This window comes from Raphanus sativus, chromosome 2, assembly GCF_000801105.2.
Source record: "Raphanus sativus cultivar WK10039 chromosome 2, ASM80110v3, whole genome shotgun sequence".
NCBI classification, from domain to species: Eukaryota; Viridiplantae; Streptophyta; class Magnoliopsida; order Brassicales; family Brassicaceae; genus Raphanus; species Raphanus sativus.
The window spans coordinates 5,661,948-5,684,176 of NC_079512.1; the positions used below are offsets into that span (position 1 = coordinate 5,661,948).

The 22,229-nt window shown below is 29.9% G+C and overlaps 2 protein-coding genes across 2 annotated transcripts; one reads left to right on the forward strand and one right to left on the reverse strand.

The window, feature by feature from the left end:
- Nucleotides 1–3,626: 3,626 nt before the first annotated feature.
- On the reverse strand, nt 3,627–5,752 carry LOC108820087 (carbamoyl-phosphate synthase small chain, chloroplastic). Its single transcript, XM_018593070.2, has 8 exons — nt 5,562–5,752; nt 5,351–5,483; nt 5,189–5,277; nt 4,974–5,102; nt 4,664–4,902; nt 4,255–4,602; nt 3,917–4,082; nt 3,627–3,803 (listed from the first exon to the last, which is right to left on the reverse strand). Exons 1-8 carry the CDS (start codon nt 5,683–5,685, stop codon nt 3,754–3,756), a joined length of 1,278 nt encoding a protein of 425 aa, XP_018448572.1. The 5' UTR covers nt 5,686–5,752; the 3' UTR covers nt 3,627–3,753.
- Nucleotides 5,753–6,974: 1,222 nt separating this feature from the next.
- LOC130508439 (putative defensin-like protein 184) lies at nt 6,975–7,420 on the forward strand. Its single transcript, XM_057003958.1, has 2 exons — nt 6,975–7,035; nt 7,169–7,420. The coding sequence occupies exons 1-2, from the start codon at nt 6,975–6,977 to the stop codon at nt 7,339–7,341; spliced, it is 234 nt and encodes a 77-aa protein (XP_056859938.1). The 3' UTR covers nt 7,342–7,420.
- The last annotated feature ends 14,809 nt before the right edge of the window (nt 7,421–22,229 follow it).

Genomic DNA, 22,229 nt, shown 5'->3' on the forward strand with positions numbered 1-22,229 from the left:
AGCAGAATTACAGAGATCATAAAAAAACAGAAATCACACACAATAACTATAAAGAGGCCAGACGTTTCTCATCAAAAAACAGTTCGTGTAGCCAACCCGGATTACCGGCTGCCACATAAGACTGCAAAGCTTCACATCTCACACTTTAAGCGATGAGAAAGACACCTCTGTTAGCAAAAGGTCTCTCAACCATAAATTTCCAATCCTACATCTGAAACAAAAGATGACTTCACTTACATAATATAGTTTCCAACAAAAATGTTTGGTGCGATGGTTTAAGGCCTCCACTAGAGCTACATCCCCAAAAGAAAAAAATCCATCTTGTTAACTCTATGTGCTTGCATACTTTTAACATCCCATCCCAAAAGAAAACTTAAGTTTAGCCATATTTTCATTCCAAACCAAAGAAAATGTTATTCCACAATGCCACTCCTACTCTATTTTTTTTTCTTCATACAAATGTTGCATTTTACCCGTTCTTTGGAGGTGAGTTCTAACCTCTCTTCCATTCCTTTTCAACTTTCCTCTATTCTTCCTGAAAATTCAACTCATAAGTTTGAGCAAAGAACCATTGTTCAGCCTCGTCTAAACTTTTTGGGAAAGTGAATGGCCGCAACAATGGCACACCTTCAATTATTAATTTGTTCCTATTTTTCCAGATGTTCCAAAAAAACACCACTCTTCTTTGAATGCCTGTATCTTAACAGTTGCCTATTCTAATCACTGCATTAATAATAGAGAAAATAGAAAAATCATCAAAACCATTTTTTGGTAGGGATTTCAGTTTATTATGAAAATTTAAAGTTTGATGGTAGAAAGTGGACGTAATGAACATTTTGGAGGTTTTTAACGAAATTTTTTTTTTGGTAGGGATTTCATCTGAACCAATATTTATCTTGTAAAATGGCACTTGAAGAGAACATGATTGATTGTTTCTATATTAGCACTACATGTCGGGCATATCTCTTATGAATTCAGACCTCTCTTTTAAACCATTTTCCACTGTTAGAGCGTCATTAAGAGACTCCAAAGGAAAATTGTGATCTTCGGCTCAGTTTTCAACTTCCACAGATGTTCTTTCAATAAGTTAAGTGATAGAGAGAATCAGCTTCTGTTTGCAAATCCCCTTTGGCTCTTTGAGTTGATAACCAATATGCTGACTTTATTGAAAAGTCCCCTCTCTTGTTATATTTCCAAATCCAGAAATCATCATATGTATAATCTGGTTAAATTTTCATGATCTAAGCAACATCACCCCGGATAAAATAAATCATCAAGCCTTTTCCTTCTCCATGACCCATTTTCCACGTCAATAATGTCAGATACCATGATGTTGACATCAAAAGTATAGTTATTCCTCCAAGATGCTCTTATAACCCCTTCATCATATTCCATCCAATAACCAATCCATAGCTTCCCATTTCCATTTTTTTGTTTAAGCTGGTCTCTAAACTCAATCTCTCCTAATAGATTATGACGAAGTTTATCATATTAACAATGTTTTGGAATTTGGAGTCCATTCACACTTCATAGAATTATGAACCTCAATTAACTAGATAAAAATTGTCTTCTAAATTAAATGAGGCTATAAGAAAACAATTAAAAGAAGTTTATTGTAACATAAACATATCATTCCCAAAAAATCTTATATTTCATTATAATTTTATTTTTAAAAAAAATTGGAGCCATACTTATTACAAACATGATAAACTTTATAAACTGTAACTCCAACTCTATTTATGCATAAAACATCACATTCTTAGTAAAATTTTGCTCCAAACTTTTTTTACTTTTTTCCTCACTGTATAAACGAGAAACTAACACGCAACTATGGTTGAAATTAACGATCGAGAAGAGTAAATGGGATAAGAGAAAAAGATATGGTCCTCCTTATTTCACTAGCTAGAAATGACACGTAATATACTACCATAATACAATGGTGAACAAAAAAACTACCATAATACAATGTATCTAACGATCACAACTTTTTAATTATTGCAAACAATGTTTCCTAGATATTCTAAGACTCAATAGGTTACTTGTGTTATCCGTAGCTACGTTTGCAAACAATGTTTCCTAAAATCTAACCTTTTACCAAAAAAAAAATGTTTCCTAGAATACCTAGGAAACATTGCCTTAGAATACGGATAACACAAGTAATACTTAGAAAACAATGTAACCTTTTTAATTATTGCAAACGTAGCTACGGATAACACAAGTAATCTATTGAGTCTTAGAATATCTAGGAAACATTGCCTTCTTGAAATCGTTGAGAGTCTAACTCTATTCGAAAACAAGGTAAAAAGAGATAACTTCTTAATATATTTTATTAAACGTCAAAAGTTATTCGATTACCACTGCAAGGCAAAACTTAAATAACAAAACTAATAAAAACCCTAATCTACTAACAAAGCCACGTAAATAACTAAACCCATAATAACTAAGCAATAATTAATAAAGCCCATAATAATACCAGTCCAAACACGTGACCTAGCTCTAACGTGATGGCACCGGGAAGTGATCTGATTGTCTTCCTACGCTGCATCAGGATGTAACGTGCAAGTCAAATAAAAAGAGCTCTTTGGTCACGTTCTCAGAGTTATATAGAAGATTTTAGGTATGGTCATGTATGAATTTTATTAGCATATTTCTGAAAATTTTCATTTGGTCACATTTTTTATGTTTCACTTTCAACCTTTGACAAAAAGATACATGAACCACCCTTATGATTATTTGATTACTTTTGTTAATAGGAATTGCCGGAGAAAAGAAATATTTTTAAACTAATAATTTTTAGATAATGATAATATATAATTTATTTCTTTTTGTTCAATTAAAATGTACACAAATTTATTTATTTTATTTTCTGGATGATTATTATTATTTAAAAACAAAAATATACATGTATTCTTATATGATAACAAATTGTTTCACAAATTATGATCACATTAAATTGCAAAAATAATATTATACATTCATGTAAATATATTATTAAAATTGACATAACTATTATTTAATATTTCACTGTCTAAAAACAATATAATAATATGTCTGCATAACTACTACTAACAAATTAACTCAAACTCAAACAAACAAATTAAAGGTCCAACAATGTTTTAAAATTTTACATAGATATATTCAATTGTGATAAATTTTTGGCTGTACAATTATGTATTCTACGAAGATTTTTGGCAGATTTTACCTGTTATAAATAGAGGTAATAGAATTGAATTTTGATGGTTTTAAATTTCTTTAAATTAATAATGTATGTAATAATAAATATTTTTAAAATGATATGTGGACAAAAGACTCAGTATCATGTTATTTTATTTAATAGCATGCTAAATTTATATGATATGACGAAATTATATTAAATCAAGTACCAAATTACACACCTGATTTGAGAATTGTTTTGCCAAATTTAATATAAAAAAATGTATTATAAATAGTTTCTTACAAATAATTTAACATAGGAATACTCATTTTTCTTTCTCTCATACTTTTTTCTTTATCTTTATCGGTGAGATGCTCTCTCCAATACTTCTCCTCATTTCTGTGAGTATCTCACATTAGACATGCCCTCCCACTCTTTTCTTTACCTTTTACAAACTCCTAACTAATTCATAAGTGTGGAATGGTTCCTTTAACATGATCACACAGCCAGAACAATAGTTTCACTCCATTGTCAGTAACAAAAAAAAAACACGTGTTTAATTTAAGTGCGAAGTAAACAAAAACAAAGACTTGTTTTCCTCAGGAGCTCTGTTTCGATCTCTTCATAAGCTCTATGAACTCTTTAAATGCTGCAATCACAAACAAACAAACAAACAACCATCACTTCTGTTTTTTTTTTCAACAAGTGACTTTCACTAGAGTTTGCGTTCACCGTCTGATAAAAAAAGAAAAGAAAAGTTACCGTTATCAGAGTCGTGAGGTCCAGGGGAGGCTTCAGGGTGGTACTGGAGAGACATGACATTCATCTCCGGGAAAGATAGACCCGCACAGCTCCCATCATTGAGATTAACATGTGTCACTTCCACACCTCCAGGTAGTGAAGCCGGGTCAACCGCATAGTTATGGTTCTGCCAAGAATTAAATAAAACACACAATGATACTCCAAGTAGCACAATCATGTTAAAGTTCCAAGCTTTGAATGTTAAACTTAAAACTATAAATCCTAAGTTGTTATCATGCTTGGAACCTAAACTATTCCATGTGAAATAAAGCAAAAGTTGAATACTTTGGAGCATATACCTGAGCACTGATCTCCACCTGGCCAGTTCTGTTATTACGAACCGGGTGGTTTCCACCATGATGACCAAACTTCATCTTGAAGGTCTTACCACCCAAAGCTTGGCCAAGCAACTGATGACCCATACAGATCCCATACACAGGAGCTTTACCAAGAAGCTCTTTCACCGTCTCAACAGCATACGGCACAGCAGAAGGGTCTCCAGGACCGTTGCTGAACAGAATCCCGTCTGGATTCATTTTAAGCGCCTCAGAAGCTGGGAATGTCGACGGAACAACCGTGATTTGACATCCGTAAGAGGATAGGCGTCTCAGGATGTTATGTTTGATGCCAAAGTCATATGCAATAACCTTCATAGAAAGTTAAGAGTAAGAAGATGGTTATTGAATAAGTAAGAGAAGTAATACTCACTCTGTAAGATGCCCCGTCGCGTGAAGCCGAGTTGAAATCCCATTCAGGGTCTGTTTTGTTAACCCACTCGTAAGGAGATTTGCATGAAACATCACTTATCAGATCAATACCTACAATATCCCAAGAACGGGACATGTGCAGAAGCTCTTCGTCAGTTTTGGTTTGTTCTGTGCTCAGCACACCGTTAAGACTGCCTTCTTCTCTTAACCGACGTGTTATTGCACGAGTGTCAAGATCATCTACACAAAAACACCAGAGAATGTTTTCAAAATCTACAAAGCATTGTGAACAAAAGCCGCAAGGAACTTACAAACTCCCATGAGGTTCCTTTCGGTTAGATAGTCAGCAAGTGTCTTAGTGCATCTCCAGTTTGAGGTACTGATGCTTAGACTTCTTATCACCAAACCAGCAAGAAAGCATTGCTCAGACTCTTCATCATCTGTAATAAATAACAATATAAAAGTATTAAGAAAGAAACTTTTGCATTACATTCAAAAAAGTCTCTGACTTTATTTCCAAACTTACCGAGATTCACACCGGTGTTACCAATCTGTGGATTTGTCATTAACACAAACTGCCCAGCGTAACTAGGATCAGTCAGAATCTCTTGATACCTTTTTTCAAAGACACACAGAATCATCAAAACTCTAGTCAAAAGATTCAATAAACAAAAAACAAAGCTCTCACCCTGTCAATGAGGTGTTAAAGACCAATTCAGCAATACGTGTTCCAGGAGCACCAAATGACTTAGCAGGCCAGATGGAGCCGTCTTCTAACACAAGCCTAGCGTCATATGTATTCCAAGGCTTCTCCACAAGGCCTACGAGGAAAGGGTTTGCTTCATTTTTCAAAAAAAAAGTTGAAAGCTTTATCCTTTTTAGACGAAGAGAAAGCTTACCAGAGGCGGTGGAGTTAGTAGTGAGAGGAGAAGCGGAGCATCGGATCAGTGATACTCTGAAGCCACCGCGACGGGGAGATAAACCAGTCGGTAGAACGAAGCCCAGAGTCGTGGTAGCCGCCATTGTTGTGTTCTTTCACTCTCGACAACACTGAAGTGTGGGTAAGAGACGAGGACAGCGTACAGAGCTCTGAGGGTTTTGGTCCTTTTTTGGGTAATGTTCTTAAACCCGGTTTAGTTACGCTTGGAACCGGTTATCTGGACGAATTCTTAACCGGCATGTTTCTGGTTTGAACAAAATTTGATTGATATTGGTAGCCCATCTTTGGATATGAATAGCCTCAGTATGCAGTTTTCTTTTCTAGCATTACAAGGATTGGTCCACCCTACGGACATTGTGATTTTACAGTAAAACTATTTTGTATTAAAATATTTTTAATTTTATAAAAAAAATTGAAATTTACTTTATTTTAAAATAATAAATATAATCTATTTTTATTTTAAGATTATATCGTGAATTTATTAAATTTTGTTGGTTTGAATTGAAAATACCAGATTTTTTTATTATTAGAGAAAATGAAATTATTAAACTAAAAATTAAACAAAATGTAATGATTTATAGTTTTTGGACTTATATAGTTGAAGAAAATCTAAAATAAGAATAAATAATATCAGATTCTAATACTATTACAATAACTAATTTTGTCACGATAATAAATTAATACACCCACCTCCAAAATAAATCAACTGAAAATCAAATTTAATGTGATAAAATTGTAAAAAAATATATATTTAAAATAATATATTTAATATATATATAGACTCGATATTTTAATAAATAATAATTAGTATATAGTATGTAACAACAAATGATGCTCTATAATATATTCTTGTTTCAGACAAAATTATTCATGAAAATTATTATATGTACTATTAGGAAATACGAAAGTACGCAAATAGGAACATCATTATGTGTATATTTACTTTGACTAGGAATTAGTGTATGAATATTATATGTATATTGACTTTGACTAAGAATATCATAAATTTGGAACGTAATCAATGAGTTTTATTTAATATTTCAAACAAAATTATTCAAGATATAATTTATTTAATTTGGTAATAAGAAATAAATAAAAATTACTAATTAAGTAAACATTACTATAAGAATATATATGCATTCATTCTTAAAGTTGAGTTCTCAATATTCATTCATTCTTAAAGTTGTACAGAAATTTCCTCTAGCCTTTTAGTCATTGTAAATGGATATTATTCTTGATCAATAAATTTACTTTGACTAAAAGTTACACATTTTCGTTATATTTACCTATAAATATAAGATAATCTGAAAGGTAGATTATCAGTTAAACATATTCTCTTCAATCATCTCAAACCCAAAGAAAATAAAAAGAAATGAAGATCTCTTGTTCTTCTGTTCTATTTGTACTTATGGTCGTTTTCATCATTTCTTCAGGTAAAGTTTTATTATTTGTTTGAAAAACTTATCCGCAAACAAAATTATGTTGTATACTTAAGTTATCTGAGAATTTTGTTAACGTAAATGTAATATTTTTTTTCTATTTTGTTACGATTATAATTAATATATAGGAAACAAAAAAAAATTGTAGGAGAAGCAAAGGATTGTTTTGAAACGTGGACATGTGAAGGAGGAAAGAAATGCAGAGACAAGTGCGCGGCTCAATACAAAGGAATTGGAAGGTGTGATGAGATCACTGCTCCTATAGTTCCTCCCCAGTGTAATTGCTATTATCCGTGCTAATATCTCTATACGTACAACAAATAAAGATTCGTCTTAAGCGATAATATGTAAACAGTTTATCTGTTAAATCATATGTGATCCAAAGAATAAATTTATCTCAAAGGTGAAATCTATAATGTGTTTGTCTATAGTCTCTTGTCTTTTAATTTGATCTACTTACTCTTCCACAACCTTCAATCAGAATGGTCTAGTGTAACTATACAATGTATTATCTGGAAAATCAGATCTGCTTGAGAAGTTTTTAATCCAAATAACCAGAGAGAAAATAATATTGTTATTTACTGATTTTAATTTCTATCATTATTACTAATTTTATTACACATCAATTAACACATAGAATTTGTCGCAAATAATTTATATTTATATACTTGGAGCTGAGAAAGCGAAAATATCGAATAGAATATCGTGCGGTCTGCATCATTCAAATGTCATACTCTCTACTTCACGTCTCACAGAATCAAATTATTGAGGTGATATGTAACATTCCTCACCGCTAGGGAAATCCACCTAGAAAATGGACAATAACTGATATGTTTCTCTTTAAAATCCGGTCTAACTTTTGATTAAGGAAGGAAAGACTTATGTAACCGGAATTTTTTGTTTGGTAAAGTAATAACTCTGATTCATTTATGTAACTGGAATTGCAAAGTAATAACTCTGATTCACTTAAACTGTAGCTTTGCAGCGTTTTCTTGATGTTTTGCCATCTTAATGGCAGTGGCCTCAGAGTGCGAAGACCTCTTTAAGGGGTAGAGGCAAATTAAAAAGCATAAATTTTATGTAAGTAAAAATCTTATAAATTAACTATAAATAATTAAAACAGAACTGCAGATTTATCTTCCACCATTAAAATACAGATTTTTGTATATTTTATTAAATTATATGGTGGTGAAATTAACTGAAAAAAAACTATTCTAATTTTGTATGAAATTAACAGAAAACTATTATGCTTGGGAAATTAAATTTCCGAAATTTAGAAATTTTAGGTTAAAAAGTTAAGTTGATGATTGTGGTTTTTACCCTTGCTAATCGTTGTATTTGGATATTCTTTTCATGTTAAGATTGTGTGCATACTTTCAGTAAATGCTATCTCATTTTTGAGTTATAATATAGGTTTTGGATATAGCTACTGGACCGAGGTCGAGAAGATCGATAGCAACTAGAAAATTCAGTAAGACAATATTTGTATCAAATCCGTGCAGCGTGCTCATAAGGTATATTTATCTTTCTCCTAAATAATTAGTTAAGGTCTCACTTTACCAAGCTTATGCATCATATCGCAAACCACAGAAGAATATGTTGCAATGTCAGCAGCTTATGTACACTGAATGCAAAAATCAGGCAGAGAACTAGTTTTGGATATTTATATACTGGAGCATACGTTCATGCAGATGCAGGGTGAAATAGATATAGATTTTGGAATGGATATGGAACAGCACTAGAATCAACCTCAAGATGAAGAAGGCAATGGCCAAGGAGCTGCCAACCTTAGACCACAACATCCACAGCGCCAAGGTAGAGCTATTGTCACCTATGATCAGCCCCATATCCATAGGAATAGGACGGATATTAGAGTACCTGCTGCGGAGAACAGCAACTATGAGATCAAATCCAGTTTGATCAACATGATTGTAAACAAGAAGTACCATGGTCTTGCTTTGGGAGATTCACTTGATCACTTGGATAAATTTGACAAGTATGGTGGATTTTTAAGGTTTTTGTTTCAGTTTTATATTGGATTTAATTTACATATTTTATTTTTAAAAGGCATTACTAACGGTTTTCTTTTCTATTTTCTTAGGTAACTTTGATTTGATTCTTTTCTTATAAACTTTTATTTCGTTTTCGAAATATTTTTATTTCAGTTTCATATTGGATATAATTTACATAGTTTATGTTTTCATAGTCACCTACATAATTATTTCATGACCATGCGTTTATGTTTTAAAATTATTTTTCTTAAAAAAATAAAACTAAGAGAACCCGATTAAATCAAACCAAAACACAAACCAACCCGAATAAAAATCAAACAAAAACGATCCAAACCAAACTAATTATGGTTTTCAATTAGAAAAATTCTAGAACCGAATTAACCAAACTGAACCAAACCAAACCAAACCGATAAAATACCCAAAGTGTTCACCTGGACCAGTTCATATTAATTCTCAAGTGAAGATACATTTTAGAGATTAGCTCTTTTTCGAATATTTATTTCAAAAGATGATTCACATATCAATGTCGCCACACATGTTTAGTGTGTATAGTTGATTCGAACCCGGATCACAACTCCTAAAATCTGCATACCGCTAAACCACACATGTGTGGATATCTTTTTAGCCTTTCATAGTTAATTTTTGTAGAACTTTTAATGTTTAGACATTAAAGATTGAAATTTAATTTATACTAGATTTTGATCCGCGAGCCCGCGCGGCTGTATTTTTTCAAAAATTTATTACTGTTTGTTTTTCATGTCAATATTAGGATTAGAAAAAAATCCGTATATGAAGAACCGAACTGATCCCGACCCGAAAAAATAGTACCAAACCCGAATCAAAATTGATTAAATATCTAAATGATTCAAAAATTTGGTATTTAGAGAACCAAAACCGGATGTGATCCAAACCAAAGTATTTGGCGTACCAGAATATATCCGAAATAGATTTATATATTTATATATTAATTATTTTAGATTTAGTGTATATAAGAACATCCAAAATATATATGATACTTTTACGTTGGTTTAAATTCTTGAAATAATATACAAATAATCAAAAGTAAATATCTAAAATAGTTAAAGTACTCATAACACCAAAAATACTTAAAATAATTATTGATTCTCTATCCAAATTTTTAAACCAAACCAATTTATATGTTAAGTTCGGGCATTGTGACATATGTTATTCAAATTTATATGTAACATATTATTTTGTTTATAGATTTTGAAAAATAAAAAATATATAATGAATTTTAAAATTTTAAAAATAATTTAAATGGGTTATCCAAACACAAACCGAACCAGCAAAGACCCAAACTGAACCTGAATGGGTATCCGAACGTCCATCCTTAATCACTATTATACATCATATATGTGTCATCATATAATTAATTATATTTTATATGTACCATCATATAAGTAATCATATAAATAATATTTTTATATGTACCATCATATAAATTATATTTTTTATACGTACCATCGTATAATTTATTAATGTTCATTTTATTTTAATAAATATAATGTACAATATTTTTTAAAATGGTATTACGAAATCTATATTAACCAAGTGATTTTATGTTGTTACTGATGTAGTAAAAATACTTTTAAAACATGTAACAATAGTTTTTAAATAAATTTTCTTCAAAATTAATGACAATCATACCAAACACGATTTAAAAGTTAATTATAATTTGGACAATAGAAATACATAGTTTAAGGTTATTAGCCCATTAAGTTCCTGTTACTTTTTTCATAACAGAATATATATTTTGAATAATTTAATATACTTTTTATTGTTAAGAGAATAACAGGTAAGTCAAACGTGATTTGCAAGGATTAATGTGTGTCAATTAATCGGATTTGAATCTTGAAGTAACAATATATACGTTTTATTAGCTAAAACAGAAATACAAAGTTATTCTTAGTAAGATTGATATCTTTTTAGTTATGATGATTGCTTTAAAATAGGAAATGTTTTCTAAATAATTTGATTTCCCTACGAAGTCATTAGTTTAGATTTGTGGGCAGAAAATATCTTCTTAGATTAATCAATCAATTTTAGAATTTTAAATATATTTTGGATATAATAAAAAAAATATTCGCAAAAAAGTTATAAAATATTATGAAGAAAAACTTAGAAACACACAAATGTGACAAAAATAGGAACCAAAAATTAGTATGATATATAATGGATAATATGAATAATCATGATATATAATATCAAATTATGTGGTACATTTTACAAACTTGGTATGAAAAGTAGTCCATTAATTCCCAAAATGTTGGATTTGATTCTATTGATACCACTAAACCGAGAAAGAATTGGTTCTGAAATACATATACAATTGCTATATAAAATTATAAATTATTGAATTGAGTTTTGGATATATGTGATTTGATTATGTATGATTGTATGGTTTAGTAATAAGACTCAATGTTGTGTTTTATTAATTGTATAGAAAGATAGGTAGGCAAGGCAACCGATGATCAAGTAGTTTAGTAATGATTTTATAATTTTATGGGTTATTAATAAAATAATTGTGTATCTCGGTTTAATTTTAAAACAAAACTCTGTGTTTAATATCAGTGGAGTTAATAGTATGAGACTCATACTGGAGAATCATTGTTTTTTTCTCAAAATAAAGAAGAGTTAATAGTATGAGACTCATACTGGAGAATCAGCCGGTGACGTCTAGACCAGATGGGTTTGTGTGGACACAAACGAGAAGTGGCAATTTTACGGTTAGCTCGGCGTATAAATTAGCACAAGAGATGAAGATCAAGGAACTGTACCCTGAGGTTTTGATGCAGCCATCAATTAACTCGATAAAAGAGAGAGTGTGGAAGATCACTACGGCTCCCAAAATCAGAACCTTCATTTGGAAAGCTCTCAGTGAGGCACTCCCGGTGGTGGACCTGATTTCCAAAAGAGGGTTGTCAATTGACAGCAGATGTCAGGTTTGTGGACTGGAAGGGGAATCGATACATCATGTGCTGTTTGATTGTGATCCAGCGAGGCAAACATGGGCTCTCTTGCGAATTCCTCACCCGCAATTTGGCTTCCAAAATGGCAGCATCTTCTCAAATATTAACTACCTTCTCAATGTTAAAACGAGTAACAGAGAGGTAGCTGATGAGAAAAGAGCTTGGCCTTGGGTACTATGGTTTATCTGGAAAAGCAGAAATGATCTCCTGTTTAATGGCAGAAGATGGGACCCGGAGGAGATTAAAGAGAAAGCTATTTTGGATGCTGAGGAATGGTTTCTTGCACAAGAAGTGGAAGAAGAAACGGTCAAGAAGGAGCTACGAAGTGCAAGCAGACCAAAGCGCAGATGGACACCACCGCCTCAAGGATGGCTGAACTGTAACATAGCATTTGAATGGAATAAAAATTCAAAGCTATTAGGAGTTGCTTGGGTGGTAAGAAATCACAGAGGAGTGGTCCTGTTACATAGTAGAAGAGCTTTTGCAAGCATTAACAGTCTGGAGGATGCTAGATTTGAAACTCTTTTGTGGGCTGTTGAGAGTATGACTAGCCTTCGCTACAACAAGGTTGTGTTTTCAGGTGATTTTAAAGAGATGTTCCTGGCGCTGCAAAAGCCGCACCAATGGCCGGCGATTGGGTTTCAGGTGGAGGAGGTGGTAAGAAAACTCAGACTGATGGAAGAGTTTCAACTAAAACATGTGAGGATTGAGGAAAACAGAGGAGCAACGATCATTGCACAAAGTGTCACGAGAGAGGGGAGAGTGAACTCGTACGTAGCTGCTGGTCCCCCAATGTGGCTTTTTGAACTATTTGTGAATGAAAGTAGGCTCCTCTGATTTTCTTTCCTTCGAAGAGAGAGGATGGGTTTGATGAGCTATGTTAGGTACTCTGGTCTGAAACAGAGGGGAGTCGTCTGTTGTTTTTTTGTCTCCTTTTGTTTAGTTTCTGTTTTAACGAATCTTAAAACAGTGTGGGCGGTTCTGTAGGGCGTTTGGTTTTGTTCCCCTTTGTCACTTGCAATTTAATATATGAAGCTTTGAAGGAAAAAAAAATATCAGTGGCATGAGGAGGTAAATATTGAGGAAAACTGAGGGTTAAGTACAAAATGTACTTCTCTTTTAATAGATTAGACTAGATTTTGACCCGCACGCCCGTGCGGGTGTATATTTTTATGAAATATGTTGTTTTCATGTCAATATTAGAGTTTGGCAAAAAATCCGAATCTAAAAAATCGAACCGATTCCGATCCAAAAAGAAGTACAAAACCGAACCGAAATTGATTAAATATCAAAATTTTGGTATTTAGAGAACTGAAACCGATTCCGATCCGACCGAAGTATCTCAGATACCTGAATGTATTTCAAATAGATTTATATACTTGTATATAAAAACATCTAGAATATATATGGTACTTATAAGTTGGTTTAAATAATTGAAAATATATATAAATAGTCAAATGTAAATATCTAAAATAGTTAAAGTATACTCAAATCACCAAAAATACTTAACATAATTATTGATTCTCTATCCAAATATTTAAATCAAACCAATTTATATGTTAAGTTCAGGTATTTTGATATATGTTATTCAAATTTATATGTAATATCTTATTTTGTTTATATATTTTGAGAAATTTAAAATATATAATGAATTTAAATGAGTTATCCGAACCTGAACAAACCCACAAAGACCCGAATTCAAATCCGAACAAAAATTTATAAATATCCGAATGGAACTGAAATCTTTGACCCCGAAAAACCAAAACCCAAACAGACCTAAACCGAACTCGATGGGTACCCGAATTCCCACCCCTAATTCACATTCTATTATTTCCTTTAAAAACACATTAAACATATGATTAATAGTATTTTATACGTACTATCATATAAATAATCACATATATTATATTTTCAATAATCACATATATTGAAAACATTTTTTATAATGATTATTGGAAAATATTTTAGTAAAAATATTTTTTTGAATATATGTATATTTTAAATCATTTTTTGATATAAATCAACTTTAAATTATTATTTTGATTTGAAATACTTATATAAAGTTTAAATTTTGTTTTATGATTATTTTAGAGAAATGATGTTTTTTAGATAATTAGATTAACTCATTTTCGTATATTTTAAAATTGATACAAATATATAGTTTCTCATAATATAGTAGATTTCCAATTTTTCTTAATAACATAATTTTTTTTTCTTAATATACTGTTATCTATGTTTTCAAACAATATTATATCCTTTTTATATTGCTATTTATGTTTCCAAATAAACATATTTTTTTTAAATTGATATTCATGTTTGTAAACAAACCTATTTTTAACAGTTATCCAAATTTACAAACAAACATCTTTTAAAAATTGTTATCTATGTTTCCAAACAAACTTAATTTGTACTTCAATTTTAATAATATAAATTAAAAATAGTAAATACCTATATATTGTTATGAAATCGCTGTTTATAATAAAAACTATAGATGCAGTGGAATCAGCCAATCAGGTCATTAGTAGCCAACAATTTAATCAATGATTTATTTATGCTCCATATTTTAGTTATTGTCAGAGAGATTGTGCATATCTACTAAGATTTTGTTTTGAAATTTAAGGTAACTAACATTTAAAAAGATATTCCATTAATTATACTAATTTCCGATTTTATTAAAAGAAGAGTTAATATTAATGGCACAAGTTGGTAAATATTAAAAAGAAGAGTGAATTTTTATTTGTACTTCACTTTTAATAAATAGATTGTTTTTTTCTCAAAAAAAAAACTTCACGTTGTACACACGAACTGGTTTTGTAGGTTTCATCTCCTTAAGAAAAACAAAAATTTGGTTGGTGCCATACTACCATATTGTTCTTTGTCTGTTCTGTAAGTAGAAGAAATGTAAATGTATAAGGCTGTGACTCGTGCGTATCAATATGGAACATTGTTATTTTTGTATTTAATAGTTAGATTTTGTGGAGTGTATCACGCAAGAGATCTAGATTGTAGGCATATATATGTAAATTAGTTTATAACCGAGGGATAACAACAATGCATAACGAAAAGAAAGTAATGTTCAGCGGATTAATGATCTAGCGAAATTATAATTTAGATAGGCAGTGAATATAAAACGGCTGTTAAATGCCAGTTGCATTTGAATGTAATTTTTGTGCAACTCTAAGGATTAATTCATTTTTGTACTTCAGCTTTAATAGTTTAGATGTGTTTTTAATGTCTATAGAAAAAATTATTATATGTACTACTAAGAAATACCAAAGTAAGCAAATAGGAACAACATTATATGTATATTTACTTTGACTATGAATTAATGTATGAATCCCCTAGACATTATTTGCTAAGGAATTTGCCACATGTCTTCTCTACAATCGTTTTTGAAAAAAAAATGTGACATGGCTATTAAGATTGATGGCATATCATATGGCTAAATATGACATGGACAATTACATTTATTGCTGATATATATTTTTTTGAAAACTTTTTAGAATATGGCAATAACTCATATATTACATTTAATGTTGATTTATATTTTTGGAAAACTTTTTAGAATATGGTAATAACTCATAAATCATCACTAAAATAAATATATTAAAATATGACATTTTGAATTTCGAAATATTAATTAATTTTACTTTTATAATTATAAAATTTTTGAAATCTAAAATTTTCTGCATTTCTAAAAAAATTATAAAATTTTAATCGTAATATCATTAGTTTCTTTTAGATATCTACAAATTTTATAAATGTTGTTTAGTTTTATTTTTTATAACTATACAATTTTTATATGATTTTTAGTAATTTTGTACAAATTGATTTAATATATTTAGCCAAAAGAAATAGAATAAAAAATTATCTAAGATTCAAATTTTAAATATAGGGATTATTTGCCAAATAACCAAAAAAAGGAAAATTAGATTTTAATAGAGAGAGTGGAGAGAAATAGGAAGAGAAATAAGGAGAGAGAGAGAGATAGTATTTTTGGTTAGATGGTGGTTTTATGTTTTTTTTGGTTATAGGGTGCAAATTCCTTTAAATATATACATATATATTTTTAAATGTAATTTAAAATAAACATAATTACTTTCTCTTAATTTTATGCTTTAACTAAATGATATTTATATTAATTATTAGTCAAAATAATAAAATATATAATATTAATAAATTACATTTTAATTATAACTAGATCTTGATCCGTGCGACCGCACGGATATTAATTTTCTGTTTTAGTTTTTATTTATTTATACTAAATGATGTATTTGTAATAATTGATCGTTTTACATTGACTACTTAGGGAACGGTATTTGGATACCCACTGATTCGGTTAAAATCTATTTGGGTTTGAGATTCCCGAATTTAAAGATTTCAGTAACATTCAAATATTTATAAATTTTGGTTTCGGTTTGATTCGGGTATTTGCGGGTTTGGTTCGGATACGGATAACCCGTTTGAATTATTTTAAAATTTTAAAAATTTATATATACTTTAAATTTCTCAAAACATATAAATTTGAGTAATGTAAGCCAAAATACCTAAATTAAAAATTAAAAAACAGGTTGAACTTCAATATTTGGATGGAGAATAAATATATATTTTAAATATTTTTGGTGTTTGATTATTATTTATCTACTTTATATGTTTATTTTTGACTATTTTTTTATATTTTCAAATAGTTTAGACAACTTTAAATTGACAAAAAAACAACTTTAAAATATCATTAATTGTTGAAGAATAAAAAACAAAATACATTAATCTAACTAAAAAGACAAACATTAAAATAGAAAAGAAAAAAATACATTAATCTAACTGAAAAAGACAAACATTAAAATAGGAAATTCAATTTAATTTTCAGTGGCATGCAATTGTAAATAACACTGAAAATTAATGGGTATTCTATATGTGTACTTCTGTTTTAATAAGATAGATTTAAAATTTTAAAATTTATCACTGCACATGGTGTAGGAAAAACACCTAATGTATATTGACTTTGACTAAGAATATCATAAAATCTGGAACGTAATCAATGAGTTTTATTGAATATTTCAAACAAAATTATTCAAGATTTAATTTATTTAATTTGGTAATAAGAAATAAATAAAAATTACTAACTAAGTACTCCCTCCGTTTCAAATTATATGTCGTTTTGGAGCAAAATTTTCGTTTCAAAATAAGTGTCGTTTTATGATTTCAATGCAAAATTTATTGACTTTTTGATCTAATCTATTTTTCTATTGGTTGAAATCTAATTAGATGTATTGGTAATGATGCTTTTATCTAGTAAATATACAAAATTAAATGTTTTATTAATCTGTGTGCCGAAGTCTAGAACGACAAATAAATTGAAACGGAGGGAGTAAACATTACTATAAGAATATATATGCATTTACTTAGACTAGGAGTTATATATTTACTTTGCCTAATTTAATATTACTTTGACTAAAAGTTACACATTTTCGTTATATTTACCTATAAATATAAGATAATCTGAAAGGTAGATTATCAGTTAAACTTATTCTCTTCAATCATCTCAAACTCAAAGAAAATAAAAAAGAAATAAAGATCTCTTTCTCTTCTGTTCTCTTTGTACTTATGATCGTTTTCATCATTTCTTCTTCAGGTAAAGTTTTATTATTTGTTTGAAAATTTTATCCGAAAACAAAATTATGTTGTATACTTAACTTAACTGAGATTTTTGTTAATGTAAATGTAAATATTTGTTTTTTTTCTATTTGTTACGATTATAATTAATAGGAAACAAGAAAATGGTAGGAGAAGCAAAGGATTGTTTTGAAACTTGGACATGTGAAAGAGGAAAGAAATGCAGAGAAAAGTGTGCGGCTCAATACAAAGGAATTGGAAGGTGTGATGATATCACTGCTCCTATAGTTCCTCCCCAGTGTAATTGCTATTATCCGTGCTAATATCTCTATACGTACAACAAATAAAGATTCGTCTTAAACGATACTATGTAAACAGTTTATCTGTTAAATCATATGTGATCCAGAGAATAAATTTATCTCAAAAGTGAAATCTATAATGTGTTTGTCTATAGTCTCTTGTCTTTTAATTTGATCTGCTTACTCTTCCACAACCTTCAATCTGAATGGTCTAGTGCAATTATTCAACGTATTGTCTGGAAAATCAGATCTGCTTGAGAAATATTGTACGAATATCAAGTTTTTAAGCCAAATCAAACCAGAGAGAAAATAATATTGTTACTTTACTGATTTTAATTTTTTTAACTTATTACCAATTTTATTACACATCAATTAATACATAAAATTTGTCACAAATAATTTATACTAGCTGATTTTCCCGTGCTCATGCACGGGTATAAATATTTATAAAATAAATATACTATGATAGTTGATTGCTATATACTTTAATTTTAAATTTAATTTATAAATTTTATGCATAATTTATATTAATAATATTACATTACTTTAATTAAACATATGATTTTAGATATGTTATATCTAGTCGATTTAGTTATCATTTAGGTATATTGGATTGTATTTATTTCTCTGAATTCAACTATAATATTTTTATTCTAAATATATTAAAAATTTGATTAATTTTCTTATTTGCATTTAGGTTGGTTGTTGTCTTCCTTAATTTTAATATAATCTATTATTTTAGATTTAAGGTTGATTAGTTTATGTTACTTAATTATTTTATGTAATCATCTAAGAAATTAGATAGATATATCAAAATATTTATATTACTTTGAAAATATATTTTTTTTATTGTTTAATATTATGTTTTAAAATAAACAATATTTCTTTTTCTAATATCAAAATTATCTTTCTGAAATTTGTTTTTATGAAATCACATTATATACAAATGTATATATTTTTCATATAAGAAACAGTAGATATAAAGTTAGTATTTTATTACTTCAAAAGTATATTTTATGTTATTTAATTTTTTTTTAAATAGAATATTACTATAATGTGAAATTTCCTTTTTAATGAAATCATATTATATATACATATATTTTTGTTTTTAAATTCGATTTTTAAAATTTTATATTTTTTTCCTTTTTAATATATATGTTATATGGAGAATTTAAAAAAGAAAACTAAAAAAATAATAGTATTTAAATGTAATATTTTTAATTCATTAAAGTTATCCGTGTAATCAACTATCGTGAAAAATAACGTGAGTGTGACACATAGGAAATTGACTTCTCAAATTATATTATAGATAGATATATAATTTGTATTGTTTAAAATTATGTTTTAAAATAAATAATATTTCTTTTTCTAATATCAAGATTATCTTTCTGAAATTTATTTTTATGAAATCACATTATATGCAAATATATTTTTCATCTAAGAAACAATAGATATAAAGTAAGTATTTATTACTTCAAAATTATAATTTATGTTATTTAAAAATATTTTTAAAATAGAATACTATTATCTTGTGAAATTTTCTTTTTAATGAAATCATATTATATATACATATATTTTCGTTTTTAAATTTGATTTTTAAAATTTACAAATTTTCCTTTTTAATATATATGTTATATGGCCGACAAAAAAATATATATGTTGTATGGAAAATTTCAAAAAAGAAATTTAAAAAATAATAGGTATTAAATGTAATATTTTTAATTCATTAAGGGTATCAATGTAATCAACCATCGTGAGAGTTAACGTAAGCGCGACACATAGGAAACTGACTTCTCAAATAATATTATAGAGATTTATATACTTGGAACTGAGAAAGTGAAAATATCGAACAGAATATTGTGCGGTCTGCATCATTCAAATGTCATACTCTCTACTTCACGTCTCACACAGTCAAATGAAAGATCTTTCTGAGGGAGTTTTTCTTGATAGAGAAAGAGTTTTTCTTCTTTTTTGGCATCATAGAAGTCAGTTGATTCAATCTCCAAGACTCCTTTGTGTTTCTATTTTGGATTCAATAACTATTTCCGTAAACGTGGGTAACTGTTTGTAGTAAGAATGATGTAAAAGTCAATGGATACACTGTGGTACTTCAAGAGGGAGGACCAATGAAGCAATTTAACCAAAGAGCTGTCGTGGAGAGCTGGACGTTTCAGGTAATGGAGATGTCCATTCTTGAAAGCTATGGAGGCTACCTGTGAAATCGGTGAAGAGTCCATCAACTCCATTCTCATTGGTCCAGTACTCTTATATATTCCTTATACGAGTCTTGGCTGAAGTTGAAGTGTAGTAAGTACTCGTGTTCATCCCTAAACGTGTATGCATGCACCTGAATTTGTATCAAATGGTCATATTAACAAGTTTTACTGACTTTGGAAGAATATTAAATCCTATTCCTACCTGTAGATTATGCGCATGATCTCTTAGTTTCCACCAAATCTGTGGGGGCTTACCTCACCACATAATCTGTAATGTAGATGATATAGGAATCTATTCTACGTATGTATGTTTAGATGTAACAAACGTATCATTAGTAGAAGGATAACAACTTTCCGGAAACACACAAACAAGAAGAGGATCAGAGAATGGACCTGGTAACATCGTCTATTAAAAGGAGTTTTAGGTGTCTGTACATGAGAAAAGGTGTGTCAAAATTACTGATAAACAATGTGTTTTACAACCACGTAAGATTCACTACAGCTCTCAGTTTCCGTGTATTGGTTAAGGATTCTTATTTGCTATATACAGAAGAAAACACCAACACTCACTGTACTTCTTGTCATCACCCAATTTCAATTTCTGCCACCATTATAAGCATTATATTCACTTATTCACTACTACGCTTCTCTTCTTCGTTAAATACCAAAGTAACGCAAATATTCAAGAAAGTATATGCTAATATCGACCAATTAGGATAAAGTCATCATCATCCAAAGCCTGAACATCTCTCTCACCAACAAAATGTTCTTAACAAACTCAACCCTCTTAGACAAAGGCAATGGAACATATGGCAACCTAAAAACAGGCCTCGCTAGAGGCATTCCTTTGCAACACGAATAAAAAATATGGGAGGCCATCAGATATTTGGTCACTTAGTTGCATATTGTACCAAATGGCGTATGGAAGAACACCTTTTGCAGATTATAAAACAAGTATGGTGTAGTAGTTATCTGATTGGGAGGTGTGTTTTCTTTTTGGATCCTGTAAATTGGTAACTTTGGAAAGGAGATGTTCGAGCTTATAAATACCCTGTTTGATTACTTGTATGATCAGAAAGTTATGCTGAGTATCAAGTCACGATGACCTAAGTAAGGCTCTTCCCATCTGCTCAGGTAACTTGAGATTCCTGCATATTTCTATTACAAGATTGTACAGAGACAAAATATTTGGTTAGCTCCTGGTTGGTGTTTATCAGGAATGCTCCCCTTTACCAAACTCCATGACAAAGATGGTGGCTTCCTGGTGTTGAGGCTCCAGAAGCTATTGGCACGTTAGATGAGTCTAAATATTTGCTTGAGAAAACTTCATCATCAGTAAAGGAAAGCATAGATGTCAATGGGTTTCAAGTTCTTCCTTCACAGGTAAGACACTAAAGAATGATGGAAACTTCTTATTTATCTCCGGAGAGTGCTCTCTCAAACGCTTTGTGACTTCTGTTTTTACTGCCAGGGGAGGAATCTGTTAGAGGACATCATGCATGAACTTCTTACAGTTGAGATTCGTGCAAAGAACCAGAATCTGAGTACAGCATGCATGCATGAACTTCTTGCTCAGTCTTAGCAAGATGCTTCCCAAATCAGTTCAGGAGCTCTCTAATGAAGATCTGGTGGAAGCAGGCATTGCGCTGACGTACCTCAGCTTATAGACCCTGTTCCTCTTCCAGGAAATGATCTGCTAGAACTGTGTTCAACTCCAGGAACCGTTAAGACGGTTTGAAGGAGAAAACAAGTTAAGGTAACTTTGGATCCTGTAAATTGGTAGCTTTGGAAATAAGGCTGTTTGCTTATAAATAAGCTGTTTGATTACTTGTATGATCATTTTTGGGTGCTTGTCTTTTTCATGTTACAGCAGTGAAACCATAAGAGTTGCTGTATTTGCTTTAGCAGGGAATATGCAATCAAAAAATGTCCAGATAAAACGAGGCTTCGTTTAGAAGGAGTGAAACCTGATGTTAGAACATAAACTACAATACTTGTGTACGAAAGGTCCATAATATTCTTGATCTGCAACATTTACTATCCTAAGTCTTAACTATA

Bases quoted from the DNA above. Each gene is read 5' to 3' on its own strand.
- LOC130508439 (XM_057003958.1), top strand. From the start codon at position 6,975: ATGAAGATCTCTTGTTCTTCTGTTCTATTTGTACTTATGGTCGTTTTC. The intron at 7,036-7,168 runs GTAAAGTTTTAT...AATTAATATATA, and splicing joins CGTTTTCATCATTTCTTCAG to GGAAACAAAAAAAAATTGTA.
- LOC108820087 (XM_018593070.2), bottom strand. From the start codon at position 5,685: ATGGCGGCTACCACGACTCTGGGCTTCGTTCTACCGACTGGTTTATCT. The intron at 4,903-4,973 runs GTAAGTTCCTTG...GTTTTTGTGTAG, and splicing joins AAGGAACCTCATGGGAGTTT to ATGATCTTGACACTCGTGCA. The intron at 4,603-4,663 runs GTGAGTATTACT...CTTTCTATGAAG, and splicing joins GCGACGGGGCATCTTACAGA to GTTATTGCATATGACTTTGG.